This window comes from Phoenix dactylifera, chromosome 6 (genome assembly GCF_051530095.1).
Source record: "Phoenix dactylifera cultivar Ajwa chromosome 6, Ajwa_hap1_PhDact_Kaust_v1.1, whole genome shotgun sequence".
In the NCBI taxonomy this organism is placed as follows: Eukaryota; Viridiplantae; Streptophyta; class Magnoliopsida; order Arecales; family Arecaceae; genus Phoenix; species Phoenix dactylifera.
The window spans coordinates 2350949-2374893 of NC_143195.1; the positions used below are offsets into that span (position 1 = coordinate 2350949).

The 23945-nt window shown below is 39.3% G+C and overlaps 1 protein-coding gene across 5 annotated transcripts; it reads left to right on the forward strand.

The window, feature by feature from the left end:
- Positions 1 to 11020: 11020 nt before the first annotated feature.
- LOC103699982 (protein Brevis radix-like 2) lies at positions 11021 to 20812 on the forward strand. 5 transcript variants are annotated; one of them, XR_015987789.2, is made up of 9 exons: positions 11021 to 11394; positions 11580 to 11667; positions 13058 to 13204; positions 15509 to 15945; positions 16040 to 16172; positions 17410 to 17825; positions 18338 to 18438; positions 19437 to 19949; positions 20022 to 20812. XR_015987789.2 is itself a non-coding variant. In XM_088723112.2 (7 exons), exons 3-7 carry the CDS (start codon positions 13094 to 13096, stop codon positions 18414 to 18416), a joined length of 1176 nt encoding a protein of 391 aa, XP_088579238.1. In that variant the 5' UTR covers positions 11021 to 11394; positions 11577 to 11667; positions 13058 to 13093; the 3' UTR covers positions 18417 to 19374. The 5 variants fall into 5 exon arrangements, 4 of the variants coding, with proteins under 4 accessions (XP_088579238.1, XP_088579236.1, XP_088579237.1 ...); XM_088723112.2 differs by lacking the exons at positions 19437 to 19949; positions 20022 to 20812 and having other exon boundaries at positions 11577 to 11667; positions 18338 to 19374; XM_088723110.2 differs by lacking the exons at positions 19437 to 19949; positions 20022 to 20812 and having other exon boundaries at positions 18338 to 19374.
- Positions 20813 to 23945: the final 3133 nt, after the last annotated feature.

Here is a 23945-nt window from a genome sequence, read left to right on the forward strand (position 1 = left end):
CACATGTAATTATTGCTTACTGAACAGTTAGGGCACACACCCACCATTCTTGATAACTGACATTGACCCTCGCCTTATATAAACAGCATCCAGAAGACTTTTATGTACACTTTCACATATTCTTATACTTATACTGGCTCGTACTTTCTCTAGTCTTTATTGTTCTCCAAAATTATTGTCTAACTTAAGCATTGAAAGGTCACCCACCAGACAAAGTTTCGTGACCTTTGATATTTTTTCTTTTGTTTTTAGGTCGGATTTGTCATACTCCCACCTCCGCAGGGCACGTGAGGCATCCAGTGCCCACGTAGATGCCACATGAGGGAGGAAACACGGAGCTCCCCTGCTAGATATTGTCCGGTTCCGGAAGCTTCACGCAAGCATCTTTCACCCCTTTGCGGTTTTGTTTTCCACCCAAAACACGTCTGCAAAATTTGGAGACACCTGCCTCATTTGCCCAGGCTCAATGTCACGCCTCCGCCTCTGCAGGGCACGTGAGGCGCCCAGTGCCCATGTGGGGGCCACATGAGGGGGAAACACAGGGCTCTCTTGTCAGATCTTGTCCGGTTCCGGGGCTTCACGCAAGCATCCTTCACCCCTCCCCGGTTTTGTTTTTCATCCAAAATGCATCTGCAGAATTTGGAGATACCCGCCTCATATGCCCAGGCTCTGGAACGAGTTTTTCCGATGTGGAACTATTGGGCCTCACACCCTTTTCACTATCGGACAAGAGCCGTCCTCGGCTCTGATACCAAATGTCATGCTCCCGCCTCTGCGGGACACGTGATGCACCCAGTGCCCATATGGAGGGCCACATGAGGGGGAAAATACGGGGCTCCCCTGCCAGATATTGTTCGGTTCCGGAGCTTCACGCAAGCGTCCTTCATCCTTCTCCAGTTTTGTTTTGGACAATATCTAACAGGGAAGCCCCGTGTTTCCCCCCTCATGTGGCCCCCACATGGGTACTGGGTGTTTCACGTGCCCTGCGGAGGCAGGGGTGTGACAGGTTTTATAGCTCTAAGCAAATTTGTTCATCTAAGTAGACCAGTTGGAGCACTTCGAGCAAGATTAGCCAATCACCGTTAGCCCATGCATTCTGTTTGGCCGGGTTGGATTTTGGTGGGAACAATATATATTTAACATGCAGGAAATAATTGAGAGCTCAAATAAACCCAGATAGTTGCTCAAATGAGTAACTTAATAGGAGCCCTTGACACAGAACTAAGTAGCTCATAAGAAAAAAAAATTAAATGCTTCAGAGCTAATCTCCAAGCCAATTTTGTTTTCCATGTTTCATCCTCTAATTTGTGCCTTACCTTTTGATAGGATGAGCAATTGAATGGCTAGAATAAGGGTCCATTCGAAATAGACACTATGTTTTTAGAGTTTTGTGGGACATGTAAATTGGCAGAAAGAAATAGTGCTAGCTTTGTAGTTTTTCTCCGAAAAGGCAATAGTGTATATGTGGACTAATATACTTCTATTCAGCTACCCAGTTAGTCAAGAAGCATTCATAAAGCTTTCTCCTGTCTGTGGAAAACCCTGATGTGCTGAATTATTCTTGTTGACTTTATATGGAGGCAATACCTGCTTTTTTTAATCTCCAGGAAAAATATTCTCTGCTTCTGGAGGAGTGATGTACTCTGATTTAACATGAGTTGTTTGATAGTGGCAGCAAAAAAAAAGAGAAAAAAGAAAAAGAAAAAAAGAAAGAAAAGAAAAGAAAAGAAACAGAATCAGGGCCTGTTGATTACAAATAATTGGCTTCCAACAGCATCCATTACAGGATTAGAGTGTGTTGTTCTGTGAGGTCGAGTCGCAAAAATTGAATCCAGTCATGACATGTATGTCATGTAACTCTAGTCTTTCAAGCTAATTAAAAGGCAACCAAATAATTATACATTAAGTAATATTAACAACTTACTCTGCATTTAAATAACAGCAGATAACAATGTCAGTTGTAACCATGCAAGCATGTAATCACAGTTACATGAAAACACAATAAGCTTATAAGCAAAGAGGACCTGAGCACTCGCATATCAATTTCATGAGAAAAATAATTGTTGTGCTTCGGCTATTTCCTTGAGGCAACTTAGATTATACTAATAAGTCATTGCCCACAGAATATTAACTGCAACCATGGGGCAGTAATTATTTAATACTAGAGTCAAGAAGCTGAATGAATAAAGGCAGAAAGAGCAAGGCTGTGAACGAGTAGCATGACCTAGTTTAGATGCATGTGAACTTTTACTTTTCCTAATAGTTTGAGAAGGAGATTGGAATTGTTATTTTGCCGCATTATGTTGAAGCATCCGGTTGTAGCGTAACTTGAGGGTCTTCTCTTCCACCGAGCAGAATGTCTACCATCTGTTCTTCCACCAGGAGAGGGTCTGATTGGGATTTTTTAAGCAACTCACGTAATCGTTGACCTCTTGCCAATTGATTCTGAGTAGCTTTATCGAGATCAGAAGCAAATTGTGCAAAGGCTTCTGACTCCGCGAATTGCGCTAGTTCCAATTTTGATTTGCCAGCTACTTATTTCATGGCTTTAATTTGAGCTGCAGATCCTACTCTGGAAACAGAAATACTCACATTAATAGCGGGTCGGATTCCAGCATTGAATAGATTGGCGGATAAGAATATTTGTCCATCTGTTGGAGTGTGCTAGAAGAGTAATGTTCCTTCATATCCTTATGGATCTTTGTTCTTAAGCCTAAATTAGAGACAAAATCATTATTATCCTTGTACTGATATTATCTATTCCCTCCCCTCCATCTAACCTCCTTTTTGTATGATTGTAGCCACTACTAATGGTGAGCTTAAATTCATCACTCTCATAATGAATTGTTTCATTGATGGCTTTCCATCATTCTTTCAAGGAGAGGGGGGGAGGAAAGTAAATTGGTTAGCTCTTTTTTGCCCACATTTGTTGTAATCAGCTCATATTGTGAACTTGCGCTGCATATTTACACTTCTGTCTGGCAATGCACACCTATCAATCTTTGAGAGAGAGAAGCATGAGAAGTACACTACACAGAAATCAGAGTAAAGAGCCCTGCTATTATATGTGCCTGACATTACTAGTCTCAATACAAGAAAAATGGACTTTGAATCTAGCCAGCTTCATAGTCTCATGGAGTGCACAGGAGCAAAGACCCTGCTTGCTTGCATTCCCTGAAGAATCTGCATTGCACTTTTGCCTAAGTCTTTTTGTCCATCCTAGGTCACCAATGGTATCTTCCATCTCCATCATAGCTAATAAGAGAGGCTGCGAGGCCATTTCATGGACATAGTGGTTCTAAGATTAGGTCACCATGTCCACATGGTACTTTAATTCTTTATTCACGAGTAAGGCCAGAGGATCCACACTATCAAAGTGAGACTCTTGATCACTGCCTCTTCTGAGGCATCAACTGGTGTGCCAGGGCCCGGGATGGTAGATAAGGTGGCCCCTCAAGGTTCAAGAGGCCACTCCCAAGGTTTTAGAGCATATATGACCATGCCTTTGATAGCTTGAGGGCCCAACCTTCTCTATCAGAAGGCTCAGTTTGATGGTTCTTTCCTTGATTCCTTAACTGTTTCTTTTCAGCCCATCAAGGAATCCATGCATTAGTTGTGGCTCAGAGATAGTGATTGTATGATGGGTCTGCATGAAGACTAAGTACATTGTGACTTAAGCTCATGCTTCAAGTCTTGACATGGTTCTAATCTGTGACTTAATTAGGAATATTATTTTGCATTCGTAGATAACTGATTTCAGAATTTGATTGACAAGGCCAGATGTTGCAGAGTTTGGATTGATTTATGCAGGCTAGTGTGATACTTTCAACATTAATCAAGATTATGTTTAGTTGATGTATTTTGTCCAAATGATCGAGACCCAGACATTTTAGAAAGACAGTGTTGTTATTTTTTTTTTTTTGAAGTTAAACTTGGGTTGATGGATCAAGATTTTCACGATCAAACGATAAGGTCAAATAATGATCTGAAATAATTTCTACATGACCCCTTGAGATGCAAATATTTATTAGTTATTTTGCACACCTCATGTTATGGAGCAGTTGTATCAAGACCTATTACTCTAAAATCAACATGAGTTCTTGTTACACAAGGATTGCTACACATATGTTTTGCGAAAATTTAAAGAAACCGAACCGTGGCTTTTAAGTAAAGCACCGGTGAGGAGAGTTTCATTAGGTTAAAACTAACTAAGTTCGAGAAGGGCTATGAGTCATTATAATTAATTACACATGAAAAAATGCAAATAATTACTTTGCTAACATATACTTGACATATCTTTACTGAATTTTATGATCTTAACACATACCATCACACTATATGATGAAAACCAATAGAATACATAATCAATCAAAGCAATCATGTACTAGTCTGTGTTGCAGTTTAGAATGTTTTAAGCAACTCCATTCTTGCTGTAGAAAAACTAAGGCCAAAAAAACCATGACATGCCATAACAATAGCACAGCAGATTTTTCTTTCCCTCTAAAGAGCCTGCTCTATTATTTGCATCCTAAATCTTTTGGCCAACTATTATGAAATTACATGGATATATCATAAATAAATGATCAGTATTTATTAGAAGTTATTATTTGTATGCTCTGAAAAATGTCAATATAAAAGCATATATTCCTACAAAGTATCAACTGTTATGAATGATATATAAAGCATTTACAAACAACCATATCTTACATTACAAATGCATTCTTGCGTATGGCTCTGCCATTCTCTGGCGTAATGAGATTGTTGTATAATGTCTTCTATTTAAACAATGACCAACAAGTCTTCTAGTAGTAAAACTTAAAAAGATTTTTTGCATGAATACCCTTCTAAATATCAGATTTTATATGAATACCCTCCCAAAATTGATATTTGCATGTATACCCTCATTAAACAATTGTTTTGCTATTCTACCTTTTTTATCTTTGTTTTTGCATGTGTACCCACATCATCTAATGCTGTTAAAAAATTAACGATTTCAAATTAAAATGATTAAAATGTCTTTAATGGGTAGACGTGCAAAAAGAAACATTTATAAGGGTATACAAGCAAATAGCAACTTTATAAAGATATTCATGCAATATTGTTATTTACGATGGTATATATGCAAAAGAGAATAATAGTAAATGGAAAAAATTTAGACACATTAATTAATATGATAGCCTTCAGAATTCTGCATTTATTAGTTAATATCATAGCCTTCAGAATTTCACATTTATTAATTATTGTTATAGCCGTTAGAGTCATGAATTTATGCCTCTACACAAGTAGGATGAATTAATACGTCATTAATTAATATCAGTCTCAACATCTTAAGTGCTTGCTCTTGTATTGATAGTTTTGAAATAGTTAAAGAAAGATGGATTTTTTGTATGAATACCCTTCTAAAAATTTAAATTTGCATGAATACACTCTTAAAATTTATATTTATTTTTGTACCCTCGTAAAATACTGTCTTTACATAAATGCTCCTAATATAACGATTCTTCTAACACCATTAATAAAAACCATATTTATTGTAATTAAAAATAAAATAAAATTTTGAAATTACTTTTTTGTCTTCCATCGCGATTGCCTTATAAATATTTCTTTATACACATCTACCAATTAAGTATATTTTAGTTATTTTAATTTGAAACCATTAATTTTTTTTAATAACGTTAGATGGCGTGGGTACATATGCAAAAATAAGGATAAAAAATGGTAGAATAGCAAAACAAATGTTTATAAGGGTATGCATACAAATATCAATTTTGGAAGGGTATTCATGCAAAATTCAATATTTATGAGGGTATTCATATAAAAAATCTAAGAAAGATTAAGAGTTATGGAGGAAAGTTGTACTCTCTTTGCAAGGTGACATGTTCGCAAAGAAGAGAATGTCGATGGTCTAGAAAAAGTAAAAAAAAAAGGCTCGTTAATTCAATTTGTTTTCTTTCTCTGGATGCTTTGGTTGATTCATATCAGCAACGTATATTTTATGGGTTCAAGATGGTTATGGATAGGACTTGAAATTTGGCATGTGTGCTCTATCCATGCATTTAGCTATTAGTAGTTTTTCCTCAGTTTTGTATTTTATAGATTTTAACAACCTAGAGGAAGTTCTGTTACAAGACTTTGTTAAGTTATTGTTGTGTCTCTTCACAAGTGGAAAATATAAAGCCACATTGCAATGCAAGCATAGTAAGCAGAACATAAGGTGGAAAAGTAAATATTTTTGATAAATAAAAATTTGTTCACATTTTTGCAATCAAAAAAAAGATTATCTCATTGTAGAACAAAATATCGTCTTGATCATTGTAGAATAAAATACATTGCTAGAGAAAAAACTAGATCCATATCCAACATAATCTCCACTGCTTCAGCAAAACATGCAATCAAATATGCAATTAGCAAAAAAATAAAAAAAAATAAGTATGAGAATTAACTCTATATCAACCAATAAATTATGTTTAGTAATAATACTAAAAGTGATCCAAATAACTTGAAAGCAAATAAGGTGCAAAAATTGGGATAGGTATATCCAATCGTCTACCAATCATATACCAATCAAGATTGTGGGTAGGTATTATTTTCTTCACTCTAAAGTTTTCATTCTTTCAGCTTGCTTACGGGGTTGTCCTTTATTTTTTTCCTCTTGATACTTTGAACGCTACATATGTGCCTCCTGTAATTAACACTCTTCCTCTTGAACCATCTCCCTTAGGCCTACAACCAGCTAAAAATCTTGTACTATAAGCTCGTAGACAAATAAAAAAGCGGTAGAAGTAATGCTTGTCACCTACCACATCTAACCTTAGCTTTACTACACTATTTGAGTTTTTTCTCAAATGCTCCTCCTTGAAATCCTCCATTCACTCAAAAGAATTTGCCCAATTAGCATGAATCAAGGACGTGGCAAACTTTTTTCCTCGCCAAACTCTGTGGTATGGAAGCTCAAGATGATGAAATTGCAACAATCTCCTTTTTAGCTCAATAGGCGACATGTCAGCCTCTTTTCTTAGCCAACCAATCATCCCATCACATATCCAAAATTGTGTGGCTATCTTGTTGCCACATTTGTTTATAGATGAGCATGTATGAGGTTCCTTCAATTTTTTGACTTGCACATACAAATAGAACAATATATTAATACATACAATATTTTCCATAAACACTATAATGAAAAGCTAACATATTTCAACCGTAATACCTGAAATATATGATCATCACATAATAGTAAAGCATGAAGCCTCCAATTACAGGCTTCATCTTTGCAATTCACTGTCATTCTACCTGGCTTGATTTTGAGAGCTCTTATGGTAAATTCATTCAACATAGTATACTGACTCAGTGCCACCTTGAACTATTCTCAACTTGTATATTTTGCCCCTACGGCCATTTTAGAATTCTCAATATCCATCTCATATGTCTCTCTCTCTTAGTCTATGATATTTTTATCATCATCATCAGGATCACTATTATAAATATTGTGATAGCTACTCTCAAAACCATAAATTTCAGTATTTGTTTTCTATTCCTCTTAAAATAAAATTTCATCATATACCCCACTATAGTCATTATTTTCAATAGCAGTAGCTAAGGTATCAATATCTATTGTAGCTAAATGCTAGCTTTCATTGTGCCTTTGGTTCTCTCTTACTTCATCCACTTGAATCTTTTCTATTGCAGTTGCAGTACTTCTACATGTTTCCATTTGATCTTGGTTGCCTAGTGTTGATTGAGAAAGTTGTATAATATTGGTCTCTTTTATGATAAATAAGAAGCACTCTTTCAAATTCTCGTACTCCTCAAGCAAACTCAGCAATTTTCGATATGTGTCTAATATCATTTAAGACTTAAGCGTTAAATGTCTAATCACATACCAAATTTTTATAGTTTCTTCAAGCTTTATTTGAAGGTATGCACTATACCATCATATAGGTCCTTATAACAATAGCAGTCAACATCAACTAACCAACTCTTTTATCTCCGAAATTTCACCTTCAATTTAAATAGTTGTTGCTCCATTTAAGAACCATGTACATGGAATAAATAAATATGAACAATATAAATTGTAACAGAGAGTGCTTATCAACCAAAACTATGCTAACAAAATAAAAGAAAAAAAGAATAGTACATAGCTATACTCTGTTTCAGCAATCAAAAATAGGTGACACTCTGCCTCTCTTACCATCAAATAAGGTATATGGGTAGGCCGTTAGAAACCCAAAAACAAAACTTCAATAGGTTCAAGGCTAGAAATAGGAATGAAAAAAAATCAGCTATAACAATAATTATTGTTCTTCTAACACTTGTAATGATGTATTTTTTTTTGGTTCAGTTTAATACGAGAAAAATAGTAGACATCAACGTGAGGGAAGAGAGGAAAAGTCGACATTGAAATACCTTTTTTAAAGATGAACACTGTTTGGAGACTAGTGATTGATCTCCGGACTAATTTCTGCGGCCAAGATGTAAATAGAGAGGAGAGATTCGGAAGATGGATCGAGTCCATGATTGGATTCGAGAGAGGAGAGATTTCGAATTAGCGAGGAATTTTTTTTTTAACCATCAAATACTGTTGTTTCAGGGGATCATATAGGGCATCGCGGGGAAAGAAGACAATCGTGATCAAGATAGTGGCGGAAAAGGGATCGCAACTGCGATAGCGGGGGAAGAAGGGGATCGCGATCGCGAGCGGAACGAGATGGAGACAAGAAAAATAATTTCAAAATTATATTTTATTTTTAATTAAAATAAAGATAGTTTTCATTAATGGTGTTACAAGAATCGTTATAATAAGGGTATTTATAAAAAACAGTGTTTTATAAAGGTGCATATATAAATAAAAGACTAGTCCAATTTAAATTCATACAAATTTTTATAGGGAATTCATGCAAATTTAAATTTTTATAAAGGTATTTATGTAAAAGAAAATCCAATTTAAAACTAGTCCAGGTACATTAGTGATTCTATATCCCATAGAAATGTGTAAATTGCCTGGCTCGGATCAAGTAAAAACAAATCCAAATGCGTAGCGTTTAGTTAAAACAATCATGCTTTACCTTCAAAAGATAATGTCATGTCGCAAATTATACATTATAATAAAAGAAAAATAAGAAAGAGAAAGTGCGGTTTCAAATGATGTTGTGCACTGCTTTTCCATGGGCGAGAACAACTTTGAGAAGCCCTTTCGGAAAGGCTAGACCCTCCTAATCTCGGCCCCCCACTGCAGACCATTCCAATACTAGATGTCTGTAACGTCTAGTATAATATAATTTATATCATATTTCATCATGCAATTTTAGGGTTGCTTCTTTTTTATTGATTAAATTCTTGACAATGTTTGTTGCTGTGTGAAAAGATTTTGAATTATAATAAAGGGGAATAGCATATACCGTCACCCTTATTTTGGATATTATTCTTGAAAATTTTTCATTATTTGATTAGCGGAAAAAACCAAGGTTTGAAATAGTGAATTTTAACTTGCTGATCTTGTTATAATATAATAACAATTTTTTTTATTTTCAAAAAATTCTAAATAGATTAGGGCATTAATCGGTGTAATTGGCATCAATAATTTTGATCATAGTGCTCCTAAAACCTAGATATAGATGCATCAAAGATGCTAAATTAATGAATAAGTTTCCCCTTTCTCCTCGTAATAATTATACTTGTTTTGTGTTTCTTTTGCTACATAGATATAAGAATTATCTTGACTTACCAAAAAAGCACTCCAATACAATAATTTGATGCACAATCTTTAATAAACAGACTAGTTGCAATGACAAGGAGTGCAATTGAGATTTTTTTTCATTGAGCAACAAGAACACTTGACTTGTATAATATAGGCTGCACCAACATATGTTACATGCAATGGAAGTGATATAAAATCATCATCACGCAAAGAGAAAAATAGTGATATCTATTTTATAAACATTTTTTGAGTTTTTTCATTCTTGCCTAGAGCTCCCAGTAAGCAAGAAGTGAACCTATACGAGTATATGTTTATTAGATCAAGAGATGGCATAGAGCACCTACAAATGGAATGTAGCTCAAATAGTGTGAGCTATTGCAATGTAGCTCATATAATATAATACATGTACAACTTATTGTAGATGAAATGAGAGTTGCATCCTAAATAAAAATCTTGGGCCTATTGTAGAAAGCTTATAGTAGTTTTAGTTATTTATTTACCATCATCGTGACAAGTAGAGATTTCTTGACCTAATTTCGTCTCTATTTTTGATACAATATCGGTCCAATACAGAATTTTTTTGACATACCGAATATCGGTACGCCATTCATATTGGGTACCAGTACCGAACCAGCATAATATGCTCTGTACTGTTCGGTTCGGACCGATACACCATACTATGCTTATATACATTGCAGATGTTGAGTTTTACGAGCAACAAAATTATTTTTTTAATAAAAAAATAATTAACTAGAATATAGCTCTTGTTGCTTCATTCCATTCCATTGCATATGCATCCATGCAGGCTGATATGAAATCCCATATTTTAGGCACCATGTCCTAATAACAACATCAAATAAAAATCTACCTGACCAAATAGACTTCACTCATAAAAAATTATAAAATCTTATTATTATAAGACAGTAAATACTATTTGTTGGCTTTTTTTTTTTTTTTCTCGCACCAATCTGGTCCTCTCACCACACGGCGAGCAGTCCCACGGCTGCATTGTTGCTCTAAATTTATGACTAGAATATATCATGGTTCAGAACCGTCCAAAATCTGATGATTAGACAACTCAGGTCTGAAGAAACCAGCGTCAAATCGCTTGGGCTTTTCCTTAAGCCATTAATGGCTGTCTGGATAATAAATCCCAGCCGTCCAAATGTCATGTCTTCTCCCGTCAATCGCTCAGCAGAACAACGTGCTCGTCTCCTCCAGTTCCGGAATCCACCGATCAAACGGGTGGCATCGGGATGGTGTACCAGAGGATGGACGGCCCAGATCGATCGAGTGGGGATATAAAAAGCAGATGTCGATTGACGGAAAAGATAGCGGCCGTTAATGGGGGCTATAAATAGGCCGCGGGGAGAGGGGCAATTTATTTTGGCCGTCCGGGTCGGAACGGGGAAAACGGAGAGCGGACAGCAGTGGGCGGCTTCTTTGTTTCAAAAATATCGGAAGCCCGCCGAAATCTCGCCGGGGTATCGCCGGCATTCCGATTCTCCGGCCCGATCGGCCTATATCTTCGCTTCTCTCGAGCTCGCTTTCTACTTTAATTTAGACATAAACAGAAAGAGAGCGAGGGTTTCTTCTTTTTTCCTCTTCGCCTCTTGAAGCGAAGAAGGCAAGGAGAGATCGCTGCAAACGTCTCTTTCGAGGATTTCTTGCAGCGATTCGTGCTGTTGGGGTTGAAGAAGGTGAGAAAATGTTGAATGCGATCGCCTTCTGTCGTTTAGATTTCAATGATTTCTGGCCCTTTTGAGTAGATTTTGATCGCACTTCTATCGCCCAAAAAAAAAAAGAGAATTATCTTATGTTCCTTTGCATGTGATGAGTTTCCTTTCAGATTATCTCTCTTGTTTCCTCTGTTTTTTCTCAGCAGCAATCGAGAGAACTTGAAAAAAAAACCCAAAAGAATTGGGCAATCGATTCCATCACATCCAAAAGAAATCGAGTTAGAAAAGGCCTCGGTATGTATGAAGCATCGCTTTCTTGTTTATTGTTCAGTTTCCTTTTAGGAAATTTCTGCCTTCCTCTCGCTTGTAAAGAGGATAGAGAATAAGTGATAGCAGTGCTCCTGCTCCTCCGCATTAATATTTTTTTCTCCTGCTATAAAATTCCCTCCCTCTCTTTCTCTTTCCTCTGCCGGGTTCTGCTTTCCATTTCATCAAACGGGCTAGGCGCAGAGCAGACGGACAGGGCTTTGCAGCTTCCAATCCAAGCCTTAAAACACCCATACGAAGAGATTCCAATCCCTGGACCTGGGACCCTCCCTCCCTCTCTCTCTCTCTCTCTCTCTCTCTCTCTCTCTCTCTCAATACTCTCTCCTCTCTCTCGACCTACACTTTCTGAAGAAGCCTTACCTTGCCTCGGGTTTCGTGTGGGCATTACCGCTATTATTCCTGTTGTCCCGTTGCTTGGGCTCCTAATCCTATCAGGAGCTTCCTTGTTCCGCCAATGTCTACTCGTTCTATCCTGCAGTACGATCTCCAAGTAGCGTGCGGAGATCGTTTCGGACGAAACATCGGCTTCGCTCCGGATTCGTTGTGATTAAAAAACTCGTTCTTTCCGAAAGTCCCGAATTCTGGAAGGACTCGTGTTGGGATGGGGGTTGATTTGCTTGTTCTCTCCGTTTCCCCAGATCCTCTTCGACGTTGTTTCGGTCGGTGTTTCCCGTTTCTCATCTCGTTTCCCGGTGCCAGAACCGGAGGCGGCAGGCGCTAGAGCTGGCTACTGGCTAGAGCTGTCCTTGTCCATGCTCTCCCTTGTACGGTATCCGCTAGTCGGAGTAGCAACAGGCCTCACGTGTTGGCACCGGAATGACCAAATTGCCCCTCCTATGTACACATATGCATGCACATGCACATGCACATGCGCCCGAATTTTCTATTAATTGACTTTATCTAACGAATATGATTTAAATTATTTGTATTTTTCTCTATCATAAAAGGAAAGAAAAGTTTTGTTTATTGGAATAGTTATGATGCAAGTTATTCTAATTTTTGTTTGATTATACTTTTGAAAATAAACTTTAGATGGAATTAACATCAATATGGTGGTTTATGAAAGATAGAAAATTGGCATAAGTGATAGTTTATTATGTATACTTTTAAAATAAGTGTAACTGGTACACTGTTGCTATATTTCCCAACCATGTATGACCTCATTTATGTTGAGATTAAGTTAAGAATAGATTGCACTGGCAATTAACATTGTTGGATTATATAATAATGATAAGTGAACTATGAGTTGGGAATGCTTCTTCTAGGAGCACCACATCAGTTATGGCCGAGCAATCTCTTTTTTGAGATGGCACAGCTTTTTTAGAAGGACAGTGAAGTGAATTAATTTAATATGCAGAGGTAGATTCGGGAGAGCATTGTGGTTGCTGGAGAGATGCTGACCTGCATCGCTTGTTCCAAGCACGAGATTGAAGATGGGGCTGAAGACACCGCGCGTGCTGGGACCCCAAGTACCAAAGACGCCGTCAAAAGCCTGACCTCCCAGGTATGTCTCTCTCTCACTTTGTACCCATACTACCATTTGGTAGTGGCCGAGGACTTTGGATTCAAAGTGGCGTGGGAGAGGGTAAACCCGAAGGTGGTGAAAACGACCCACCGAACCATTTTACTGCACCACCCCCAAAGTTGCCTTATAACCAGTACAGTGTTTAAAAACATCCAAAAGGAGATAACCGGCAGTAAATATTTTGCTTTTTTTTATCTTTTCCTTTTTGGTCCAAGCCCCCACTAAGTAGTGAGTAGCGACTCATTTTTGCTGCACTGCAAAGGCAGCAAAGCTGCCCCACGGCAAGAACAATGGTTAAAAAAATCCTCAAAAAGAGATGGCTAGCCGGTGGCAATTATATTGCTTTCTTTTAAGCCACCAAGTCACCCATTTTAGCGCACCAAAAAAGATAGCAGTAGGCCAGTAGTAATTAGATCAGTTTTTTATTTGTTGCTGTCCTTTTTCTTTTTCTTTTTCTACCTACTAGTTGATTCAAAAATTACAAAAAGGTCCTTTGGTCCAACGTTGGATAAAGTTGGTCAAGGGGGGAGGACGAGGGGAGGTCCCTTTCTGTCATTCCCTGGGGTTTTGAGGAGGGATTCGCTCATCCTAAAAGAGTGGGGTTGGGGGGGTTCAATTGGGCATGCCTCTGGGTTTTCTGTGTCTTTTCTCATAAAGAAGCTAAGGTTCGGGTCTTTTTAAAAAGCCGCGCTCTGGTGGAAAGAGATCCGTTGGATGTAGCCAGGACGAGATTTGGCCTTGTGTCGTTGTACCACGAAAAGAATAAAGGATGCACGATGGTCCTCGACCTGATTGAGTTGGCTGGGTTCGGTCCGGACTGGACTCTACTTTCCTTTGCCTTTGAACCTATGGGTGCGACTCCAAAGCTAGGCATCCTCATGGGGAACCATGAGCTGGTGACCAGTCCGACCGCAAATCAACATGCGCAAATGTGTATGCTTTTATTTTATTCCGTCTTTGTGCATTGATGGTTCAGAGTTGGATTGGTCCACCACTGAGCTGATGGACCTACTTATTTCCGAAAGCTCTCCTGTAGAAATCCATGGCAAAGACCAACCCAAGTGACATGAAAAATTCTAGACTAATTTATGACCGAATTGATTTGGCTCCATCTTCTCAATGTGACGATAATTGTAACTAACCTATTAGCTTTGTGAATCCTTGTTCTCCATTTATATATCCCGCATGATTTTAATGCAGACTAATTATGACTTTCACTTTAACCTAGCTACCAATAATTATATTTTGAAGCATATCATGACATATGATACCAGTTCAACTTATTCCAAAAGCTTGGCTCAGGATGTCTGACCTCATTACTAAATGATGGTACTTGTTTAGTTCTTGTTAGAAGGCTCTGCCACTAGTCGGAATGGCTTTGGCCTATGGCATAGTTTTTTATTTGTACACTTTCAAGCCCTAAGCTTCTTAACCTAGCAAGGCTTTTGAACATGAGTTATTTTAGAATCGAACTTACAATCTCAAGTACAAAGAGGGTAGCACTATCTTATACTGCTGCTTAACTGACCATTTTTCTTATTTCATGTGATGCACCACATGAGGCTAGAAGAAGTTATCCTTATCCAATTACGGTAACCTAACTCTTCCATCAAAAGGTACACAATAATCACAGTTTCGTTACTTCATTACCTGCAGTGGCAATAGTTTATATTGAGGCTCGATTAAGCTGCTCAACACTTATTAGACAAGGAAAGATGGCAATGGTGGATGAACTATACAGTTCTGGGTAGCCATTTTCAGGTTGCAACCAGTGTTTTTTTAGTCAGAACTAGCGACTCAGCTTCCTGAAACTGAAAATGTGCTCATCCAAGTCATAATTATTGCAGTGGTTATTCCTTCATCCTCTCCTCAAAACCATAGGAAATATAACAGATAGACTGGCCAAGAATAAGACTAAAGAAATATTGATAAATGAGCAGTGAAGATGGTGGTACTTATAATAAATACAAAAAGAGAGCAAGGTTTCTATTTCAGCTGCCCCATCCGGTGGTAAGTAATGAGAAATTTCTTTCACCCAAAAAGAAGGGAGAAAAAGCAGCTTCAAACAAGTAGTTTTTTTTTTTTTTTGGTATAGGTTCTCAGACAAGTTGTTAATTATAATGTCATATATATGGCACATGTGTCTACGCAAATCAGAGATTGTGCCGGCTGCTTGTTTGTCTGGTTTTGGAGTTTAGTAGGACGGACAACCCGGCTGATATCATTTCTTTGCTCCCCAAATATGTAAGCAGTTTCATTAAAGTGGACATGCATGCTTGGCAGATAAAGGACATGGTGTTGAAGTTCTCTGGCTCGAACCGGCATTGTAAAGGTGGCAGCTCGTCTCACCGGAGCAAGAGCTTCCACCACCCCCGCCACCATCACAGTGGTGGCGCCAGCAGCTCATTCCCACTCATCGACGATGACGCGGCCTCTGACGGTGGAGGTGGTGGCCACTACGCCTTCCTGCAGGCTGCGAGCTCAAGCTCAACCCCGGCGTGGGACTTCACGAGTATTGCCGGTGACAGGGATGATGACAGGTTCAAGTCCCACAAGTGGATGCCGGGAGTTGGGGTGGTGGCAGCAGCGGAGGAGGTGGTGCTGGAGGAGGACAACGGCGAGCCCAAGGAGTGGGTGGCTCAGGTTGAGCCCGGCGTCCACATCACCTTTGTTTCTCTCCCTGGCTGTGCCGGCAACGACCTCAAGCGCATCCGTTTCAGGTTCTCCATTCTATCTTTGATCGATCTACTAGTCGCTAATTGGTTAAGATTAGGCACTAATGTTCTTTTCTTGGCTTTGGTTCTCATGTTATAGTCGGGAGATGTTTAACAAGTGGCAAGCACAGAGGTGGTGGGGAGAGAACTATGATAGGATCCTGGAGCTTTACAACGTGCAGAGGTTTAGCCGCCAGGCACTCCCAACTCCGCTGAGGTCTGATGATGGCGGGGTTTGTTCTTACCCTTCTAAGTCCTTGCTGCTACTACACATTTGCTGCTAACTATGAACAACAAAAAGCATGCTTTCTTATTCAAAGGTTTTAAATGAATAACAACCATTATAATGTCTCCAAAGACGGCATTCCAGACGTTAATATTGAATTACATGTTTATCCTTATAAATATTTGAAATTACATATGTATCCTAGAAAATTTACTAATTCCTATAAATTATTATATATATATATATATATATATATATATATATATATATATATATTTATAAATGCCTGAAATTGTATGTCTTTCCTAGAAAATGCGAATTCTCTGTTTATATATATATATATATAAACCCTTAATAAAGATAGATGTATAAAAAGAAATAATTCATAATTAAGGATATAAGAAAATATTAAATTTATGAGAGTATATATACAAAAAGAAATAATTCATATAAAGACATTAATGCAATTTCTGATGTTTATAAAAAGTATAAATATTAATCGAAAAATTTGCAAGGGGTATATACACAATATCAGATATTTATGAGGATGCAAAAAACCCCTGGCTGCAACATTAGCTGATATCCTTTGGTACAGGCCTTTAAATGACAGGAATGACGACAATTATTTGACATCTGCAGAAGAAGGTAAATATTTTATTTCCATAAATAGATTTATAGAACAGCCCTGTCTTCATGTTCTTGACCGTTAACATTTAATAAGGACCATTACAACGCATTGTTTGCTGCAAATAACGATCTTATTGTAAGCTTTTAACGTTATTGAGGCTCTGGGCACCAGTTTATTTATTTATTTATTCACGTAGTCTCTCTTGCCTTCTCTTATTATGACTACCCCTCCTGTTCCCCTAGTCCATGCACCTGTTCCGGAGCCTTGTGGATTCCATTCTTCTCTGAACAACGTCCACTGCACAGTACATGATCTTTTTTATTTAGAAGTTGCAACATCGATGGCCTTTTTCTCTGAACAACGTCCTCTTTGATACAAGCTAGAGAGTGTGTGATCACATCACAGTACATGATCTTTTTTATTTAGAAGTTGCAACATCGATGCCCTTCTTCTCTGAACAACGTCCTCTTTGATACCAGAGTGTGTGATCACATCACAATACATGATCTTTTTTATTTAGAAGTTACAACATCGATTTCGTTCTCTGAACAACGTCCTTCTTTCTTGCTGCTAGCTCTGCAACCGACCAATAACATCTTGCTGATGGATCTTGCAGGGAGAAGCATTCTATTCGCGTGTGGGGTCGACAAGGGAGAGCCCCGTCACCCCTCCTCCAGGCAAAGAGCGGCTCTCTCGAAGCACATACAGATCTCATTCGGCTGCCACCGGTAAAGGAACGTACTATCCGACGGTGCCTGACCCTTCAGAGCATACTTTCCCTCATCACCTCAATCCTTTTGCTGCTGCTGCTGGAGCTGGAGCTGTGAGGACTTCGGGTATCAAGTGCGGAGAGGCCTCTGCGGTCGAGGCAACAAGAACAACTACATCCTCCAGGGACGAGGCCTCTATCTCCCTCAGCAATGCCGGTGATCTGGAGGCGACTGAGTGGGTGGAGCAGGATGAGCCTGGGGTTTTCATCACCATCCGAGAGCTGGCTGACGGGACACGAGAGCTTCGTCGGGTTCGATTCAGGTAACTAAACTAGCGCACTTCAAACTAACAGCCCTTATAGCTATATTACCAGAACTCTAAGAACAGTTTTGCTGGCCTCCTATCATGCCATTATATATATATATATATATATATATATATATATATATATATATATATATATATATATATATATGGCATGATAGTCATTAATTGACTCTTTTACTGTTAATTACTAAAGGTGACGAGCAAATTGAGCACATAATATTGCAGTTCTTATTCTGCGGTTCGTTTTTTCCCTTATAAAAGTACATAACCGTCATAAAACAGCCATTATTTATCCAAGTGAAAAATATATGGAAAAGGGCTGAACTGTGCAAATAACAGCTTTATTTTATTATATTGCAACATAACGGTTTGAGATAGTGTCTGTTATTTGGGCGTATCACTCTACTTATCTGCTTCGATTTTCATAGTTCAGTGCAGCACGCGTAGAATATCGATTAGTGCTTGCTTTAATTTAACCCTTTGTGCGCACTGTGTCTGTGCTGCAGCCGAGAAAAGTTTGGGGAGGTGCACGCCAAGCTGTGGTGGGAGGAGAACAGAGAGAGGATACAGGTTCAGTACCTTTGAAAGCCATCCTGAAGTCTCTCGGGTATGAAGCCTGTTCCTAAGAATATAATACACAAATTAGAAATAGATAGGAAGATAAGTTAAATATGGAGATATTTTACCCTTTGGCCTCACTGTAGCATGGTTGCTCATTACTGATCTTCTGTGTAACACTTTGTGGGATTTTCTCACTTTGTTCCTATCCATATTTAGGCTGTATTTAGTTTGTTATTATGTGTTTCCTTTATTCGCACTTGACCCGACCGAAAACCTCCAGTCAATACATTCTATACGCCGAGGGTATCGTGGCGAACGCATTTGAAGGCCATTGTGCTCACAGACTATATTCCATGTATCCATAGTGCTGTAGCTTGTATACTCCCTAACATGATCTAGAGGCTAACATAGCAAGCTTTGCGGCATAAGCTTACCTAACAGGAACAACCCCCAAGTCGTTTTAGCTTCAAAGTTTTGCATGGCATGAGCACCGACCGATCTTTTGCACTTAATGCGCGATTTGCACCGCAAAGTACTGTACATCACTCGATGGCCGCCAATGAAAAATGGATAGTTATCCAACAAGACAGCCTTATATGCCATACATGGCGCATCGCTGTTGATAGCTATCCATCTCTTGATGGCAACCATTAAGCCGTGTACAACACTCTATAATGCATACTGCACTGCGCACTACAAAGTATCCTAGATCAATATGGCAAAAATTGATTGTACTTACCCTGCATGGGCTACGTTTGTCTTCTAAGGTTGACTTTTAGCTTTTAGTTGAAATTCAGATCCAATTATTTTCCTGAATTTTCAAGTCGGACACAAGTCAAGGCTTTGATCCAATAGTTGATGAAATTTTACATGTTGCTTCTGATTTTGAGAGTGAAAAACTAGGTTTTCTAAGTTTTTCAAAATATTTTTATTTTGATTTTTCCTCTTCTATTCAAAAAGCAATTTTAAAAGTATAAGTTGAACACATCCTTATATAAGGTGGTTGTATTGTAAGTGAAGCATATGGATTGTGTCATGATATAGCTAGGAAAAAGGAGAGAGGAGAAGAAAGAAGCTTCATATTCATTGGATGTATTGTGGCTCAAAATCTGACCTGACGGATGGATGAGCGAGGTTAGTCTACTTAGTTAGGTTGGAGGAGCATTGTACGGTGCTGGAGCTGATCTACAAATACAGAAAATGATGAGGGGGTCATAGGAACGTATCCAGTCGGAGACCCTCTGGTGCTTAAGCTAGACAGAGTTTTAGGAGAAAATGAGATAGATGAAAGAGAGATTGAAGTTAGAGAACGGACCTCAAGGTGAAGATCTTTCCGACTTCTCGGTCCATTCCTCCCGAGGCGCCGACACCTCCCTCGCACCCAGCTTCTGAGAAGGAGGTCCACCACCCTAATTAGACCTTGAAATCTTCAGCCTCAGCTCTAACAAATCCAATGTGGCCCTTGCTTAAGGGGATCGTCGTCTCACCGATTGGAAGAGGTTGGAAGATATGAACATGGGGAGCCTTTTCGATGGAGTTTTTCGAGTTGTTGCCGAGGTAAGCACCATCATATTCTCCGTTAATCTTTAGTCAAGCTATTGTATCGCTAACAATTGTCTATTTTTTCAGAGTGTTGTCTGCATTATGCTCATTCATGAGCAGTATTACCAGCTTCGGCGCATGCTCAAGAGATGGAGCACGAGTGGAACGAGGTGAAGAAGTGAATGGACGAGCTAGAGGCATAGTTGAAGCAGTTGTCGTGCTGAAGGGCTTGCAGACCCAATGCAAGGCGGCTCGATTTCGAGCTGTCGAGACTAAGGAGCAGTTGGCGGTCGAGTAGCGAGTGGCTTCTGCTGAAGAGCGAGTCCTCCAAGCTGTGGAGGTATATAAGGCCTCCCAAGATTTTTAGAAAAAGTTTGCTTCAGCTTCCGTCGATTCCTGCCTGCACGACTTACAATTGCCAGTGTCGAGAGGTGAGGCACTTTCCCAAGTTTGACTTTAGTTGTGTTGCCCTGCCTGAGGATGATAAGGTGAAGGAAGCCGAGGAGCAAGAAAGAAACAAGCCTGAGGCTGTAGAACGGGAGGAGGGTAACACTGAGCAGGTGCATTGGGGCGAAGATGCTGCTGATCCCACTGCACCTATTGCCAACCTTCCTTAGGTGGCCAAGGTCCCCCCACCAAGTCCTAAGCAATAGGTTTTGGTGTACATCTTCTTTTGCTTGTTGGCACTGCCATAGAGGTGTAGAGCGAGGCCAAGCATAGCTTCTTGAGATTGGTGACCCCTGGTGAGCTTGACCTTCTTCAAGGACATTGACCTCGTAGGATCTAGTGTAGTTGGATCTCCCCATACTTGTATGGCTTGGCTACCGAGCTACTTCTGCCCTGTAATTTTCAATCATTGATGAAAGTACTTTTGTTCATTCCTTGTGTTTGTTTGCCATGATTGTTTGGCAGCTTTACGTTTCACAGCTAATTTTTGTATGCTTGAGCTGGCCGAGTTTTGATCAGACGGCCTTGGCAGCTCATCATCTATTTGGACCAATATGTAGGAGGTCAAGATAGGAGTTGCTTGCAAGGAGTTGGGGTCTTACCCTCCATTCTTAGCATCGCTTTGCCAAGGTCGTAGACTTAGACCTTTTTAGCATAGATACGTAAGTCGGAGATCGAAGATTGGAGTTTCCCTTCGGGTCCCTACTCGGACCTGAGGAGGTCGGAGACTTAGGATAGATGTCTATAAGTAGATTCCAATAGACATGTTCGTGGTTTCAAACCCTTGCCCCTTGCTCGTAGTCTATTTTTGGTCAGTGGGTCATGCCCACTCCATTGTCACTTGTAGCTTGGCTTCCAATTTGGGTGCCTTATTTTCTTGCTTGAAGAGGTGGGTTATCTGGCCTTCCGAGTCTTTGATTGTTTGGTCAGAGCTCGGCTTATCACCTTGGTGCCTAGTTCCCTTTTCTTGAAAAGGTAGATAGTTTGGCCCTTCAGAATTTTGATCATTTGTTTGGAGCTTGGCTTATCATCCTGGTGTCTGATTCCCCTTTCCTAAAAAGATGGGTAGTTTGATCGTTTAGATCTTTGGAGATCAGCTCGTCATCCTGGTACCCATTTTTCTTTGCTTGTAGAGGTGGATAGTTTGGCTCTCTAGATTTTTGGTTGGCTAGTTAGAGATCAGCTTGCGATCCCGGTGCTTGGTTTCCATTTTTTGAAGAGGCGAATAGTTTGGCTCTCTAGATCTTTGATTGGTTGGGTATTTTGGATACCTAGCACCGATTGATCAGGATGTGCATGCTTCTTCCAAGCCTAGTTTCAACCAGATCTTTCATCGGCTCTTGGCTGATAACAAGCCTGCGGGCTCTTGGGAGGCTCATCTAACCTATGGTGCCATTGATGGTCATTGTGAGACTCTTCTAACATTTCATTTGTGATTAATATTTGACATCCTTGCCAGATCCATGGGGATAATAGATCGGTGGCCTCTTGTGAGGCTCGTTTGAATTGCGACACTCAAGTGCGGCACCATCGGTAGTCCTTGCGAGACTCGTTTGATATTTCGTTTGTGATCAACGATTTGGTATTCTTACCAGGCCTATGGAAATTGTGAATGGTGGTCTATAAGAGACCCATCCAATTAGTTGTTTTTGAAATTTTCTTGATCGATAATTGTTGCATCCGACCTGTAGTACTTAGTTGCATGTAGAGCACGAAACAAAATTCATTTATTATTAGCAATAAAGGAGTACAGTGTTCAAAATTACAACTTCTACTAATGGTATGCTTGGAGCTTGTCTAAATTCCATGCTCGAAGTATCGGTGATCCATCAAGTTGCTCAAGTTTGTAAGCACTAGGTTTGATGACTTCCATAATTCCTTTCTAGCAAGTCCAGGTCGGCACGGAGATCTCCACAGGGATAACGGCTTCATGCAGAAGGAGAGGATGAAGGGGGTTTCTCTGGTCGGAATCCGATGAGTTGTGCAATAGGTCCACAGAATACTTGGTAGCTCATCTACTCAAAAGTCTTTGGCTCGATCAAGTATGGTCTTCAATTTCTGCAATATTGATCTGTTAGTTACCTCAACTTCTCCATTGGCTTGAGGATGACTGATCGAAGTGAGTCAATGGTCAATGCAAGCTCGTTGTAGAATTTTTTGAACCGAGCATTGTCGAATTGTTGGCCATTGTTGGTGATGAGGACCCATGGAATTCCAAACCGACAAATTATATATATCTAGATGAAACTCGATACATTCTTCTCTGTGATTCGAGTTAAAAGTTCTGCTTTGATCCATTTCATGAAGTAATCAAAGGCAACAATGAGGAACTTCCTCTTCCCGATAGTTTTGTTTAAGTTTGCAGGCCTCCTTTTGGTCAATGGGGAGTCCTCCCTCTTGGAGATAATGGATGATGGGATCCATCCATCTCAGTTTGTTCTCCACTTGAAATACTTGGTTATGAATTTCATCATTGCTAGGCTTATCAAACACTTCAAAATAAGGTGTTCTACTCAAGTCGGAGCATTCTGAGCTGGCTAGTTTGGATAGAATATCCGTCTTTATATTTTTCTCCCGAGGTATCTGCTGGATGTCAAATCTATCAAAGGTAGAGGAAATCTTCTTCACTTTCTACTAATACTTTATCATGGTCAAGTCTTAGACTTCGTACTCTCTTCCAACCTAATTAATTACTAACTAAAAATTGTAAATGATCATGAGTTAGGTTACCCCGATAGCTCGGGCTAATTTTAGTTCGGTGATTAGTGCCTCATACTCTGCTTCATTATTGAAAGTTTTGAAGTTAAACCTCAAAGCATGCTCGGCATCAATGTCCTCGGGGCTAGTCAGAATCAACCCAACCCCACATCCAGCTGCATCAGAGGACTCGTCAATATGGAGTGTCCAGAATGGTCATGTCTCTAACTCATTTTGTTCATTCTTGGCTTCGACTTCTACTCTATCCTCAGTCTTGGCTTCTTCCGACACAATGCACTCGACAATGAAGTCAACAAGTGCCTACGGTTTAATGGAAAATCTAGGTCGATAATTTATATCAACTTTTCCAAGCTCAATGACCTACTTAACTAGTTAGCCAGAAGTTTCCGACTTCTACACTACCTACCTCAGTAGCTAATCGGTCATCATCATGATGGTATGAGCTTGAAAGTATGGTCGCAAACTTCATGTTGAAATAATCAGGGCGTAGGCTATTTTTTTAATTCTTGGGTACCTTGTCTCGATATCCGAAAGTAGTTTGCTGACATAGTAGATTAGCCTCTAATTTCCATGCTCTTCCTTGATGACGACCAAATTGATTGCCAAGGGAGGATGACCATTTAAAGATACAATTCTCCTTGACCTTGGCTTTAGTGAGAAGTGGAGGGGGTCCGAGGTACTGTTTCAGTTGATCGAACACCAATTGGAATTCTTTGGTCCATTCAAAGTTTCTGGCATTTTTTAGAACCTTGAAGGCGAGACACATTTCCTCTGACCTAAATAGAAATCGGCTAAGGGTGGTCACCTGACTAGCAAGTCGTCAGACCTCCTTCAATGTCTTTGGAA

What these genes read in the sequence shown, in the direction of transcription:
- LOC103699982 (XM_088723112.2), top strand. Translation starts at nt 13,094, where the DNA reads ATGCTGACCTGCATCGCTTGTTCCAAGCACGAGATTGAAGATGGGGCT. An exon ending in CTCAAGCGCATCCGTTTCAG is followed by an intron (nt 15,946 to 16,039) that starts GTTCTCCATTCT and finishes CTCATGTTATAG; the next exon opens with TCGGGAGATGTTTAACAAGT. An exon ending in TGAGGTCTGATGATGGCGGG is followed by an intron (nt 16,173 to 17,409) that starts GTTTGTTCTTAC and finishes TGGATCTTGCAG; the next exon opens with GGAGAAGCATTCTATTCGCG.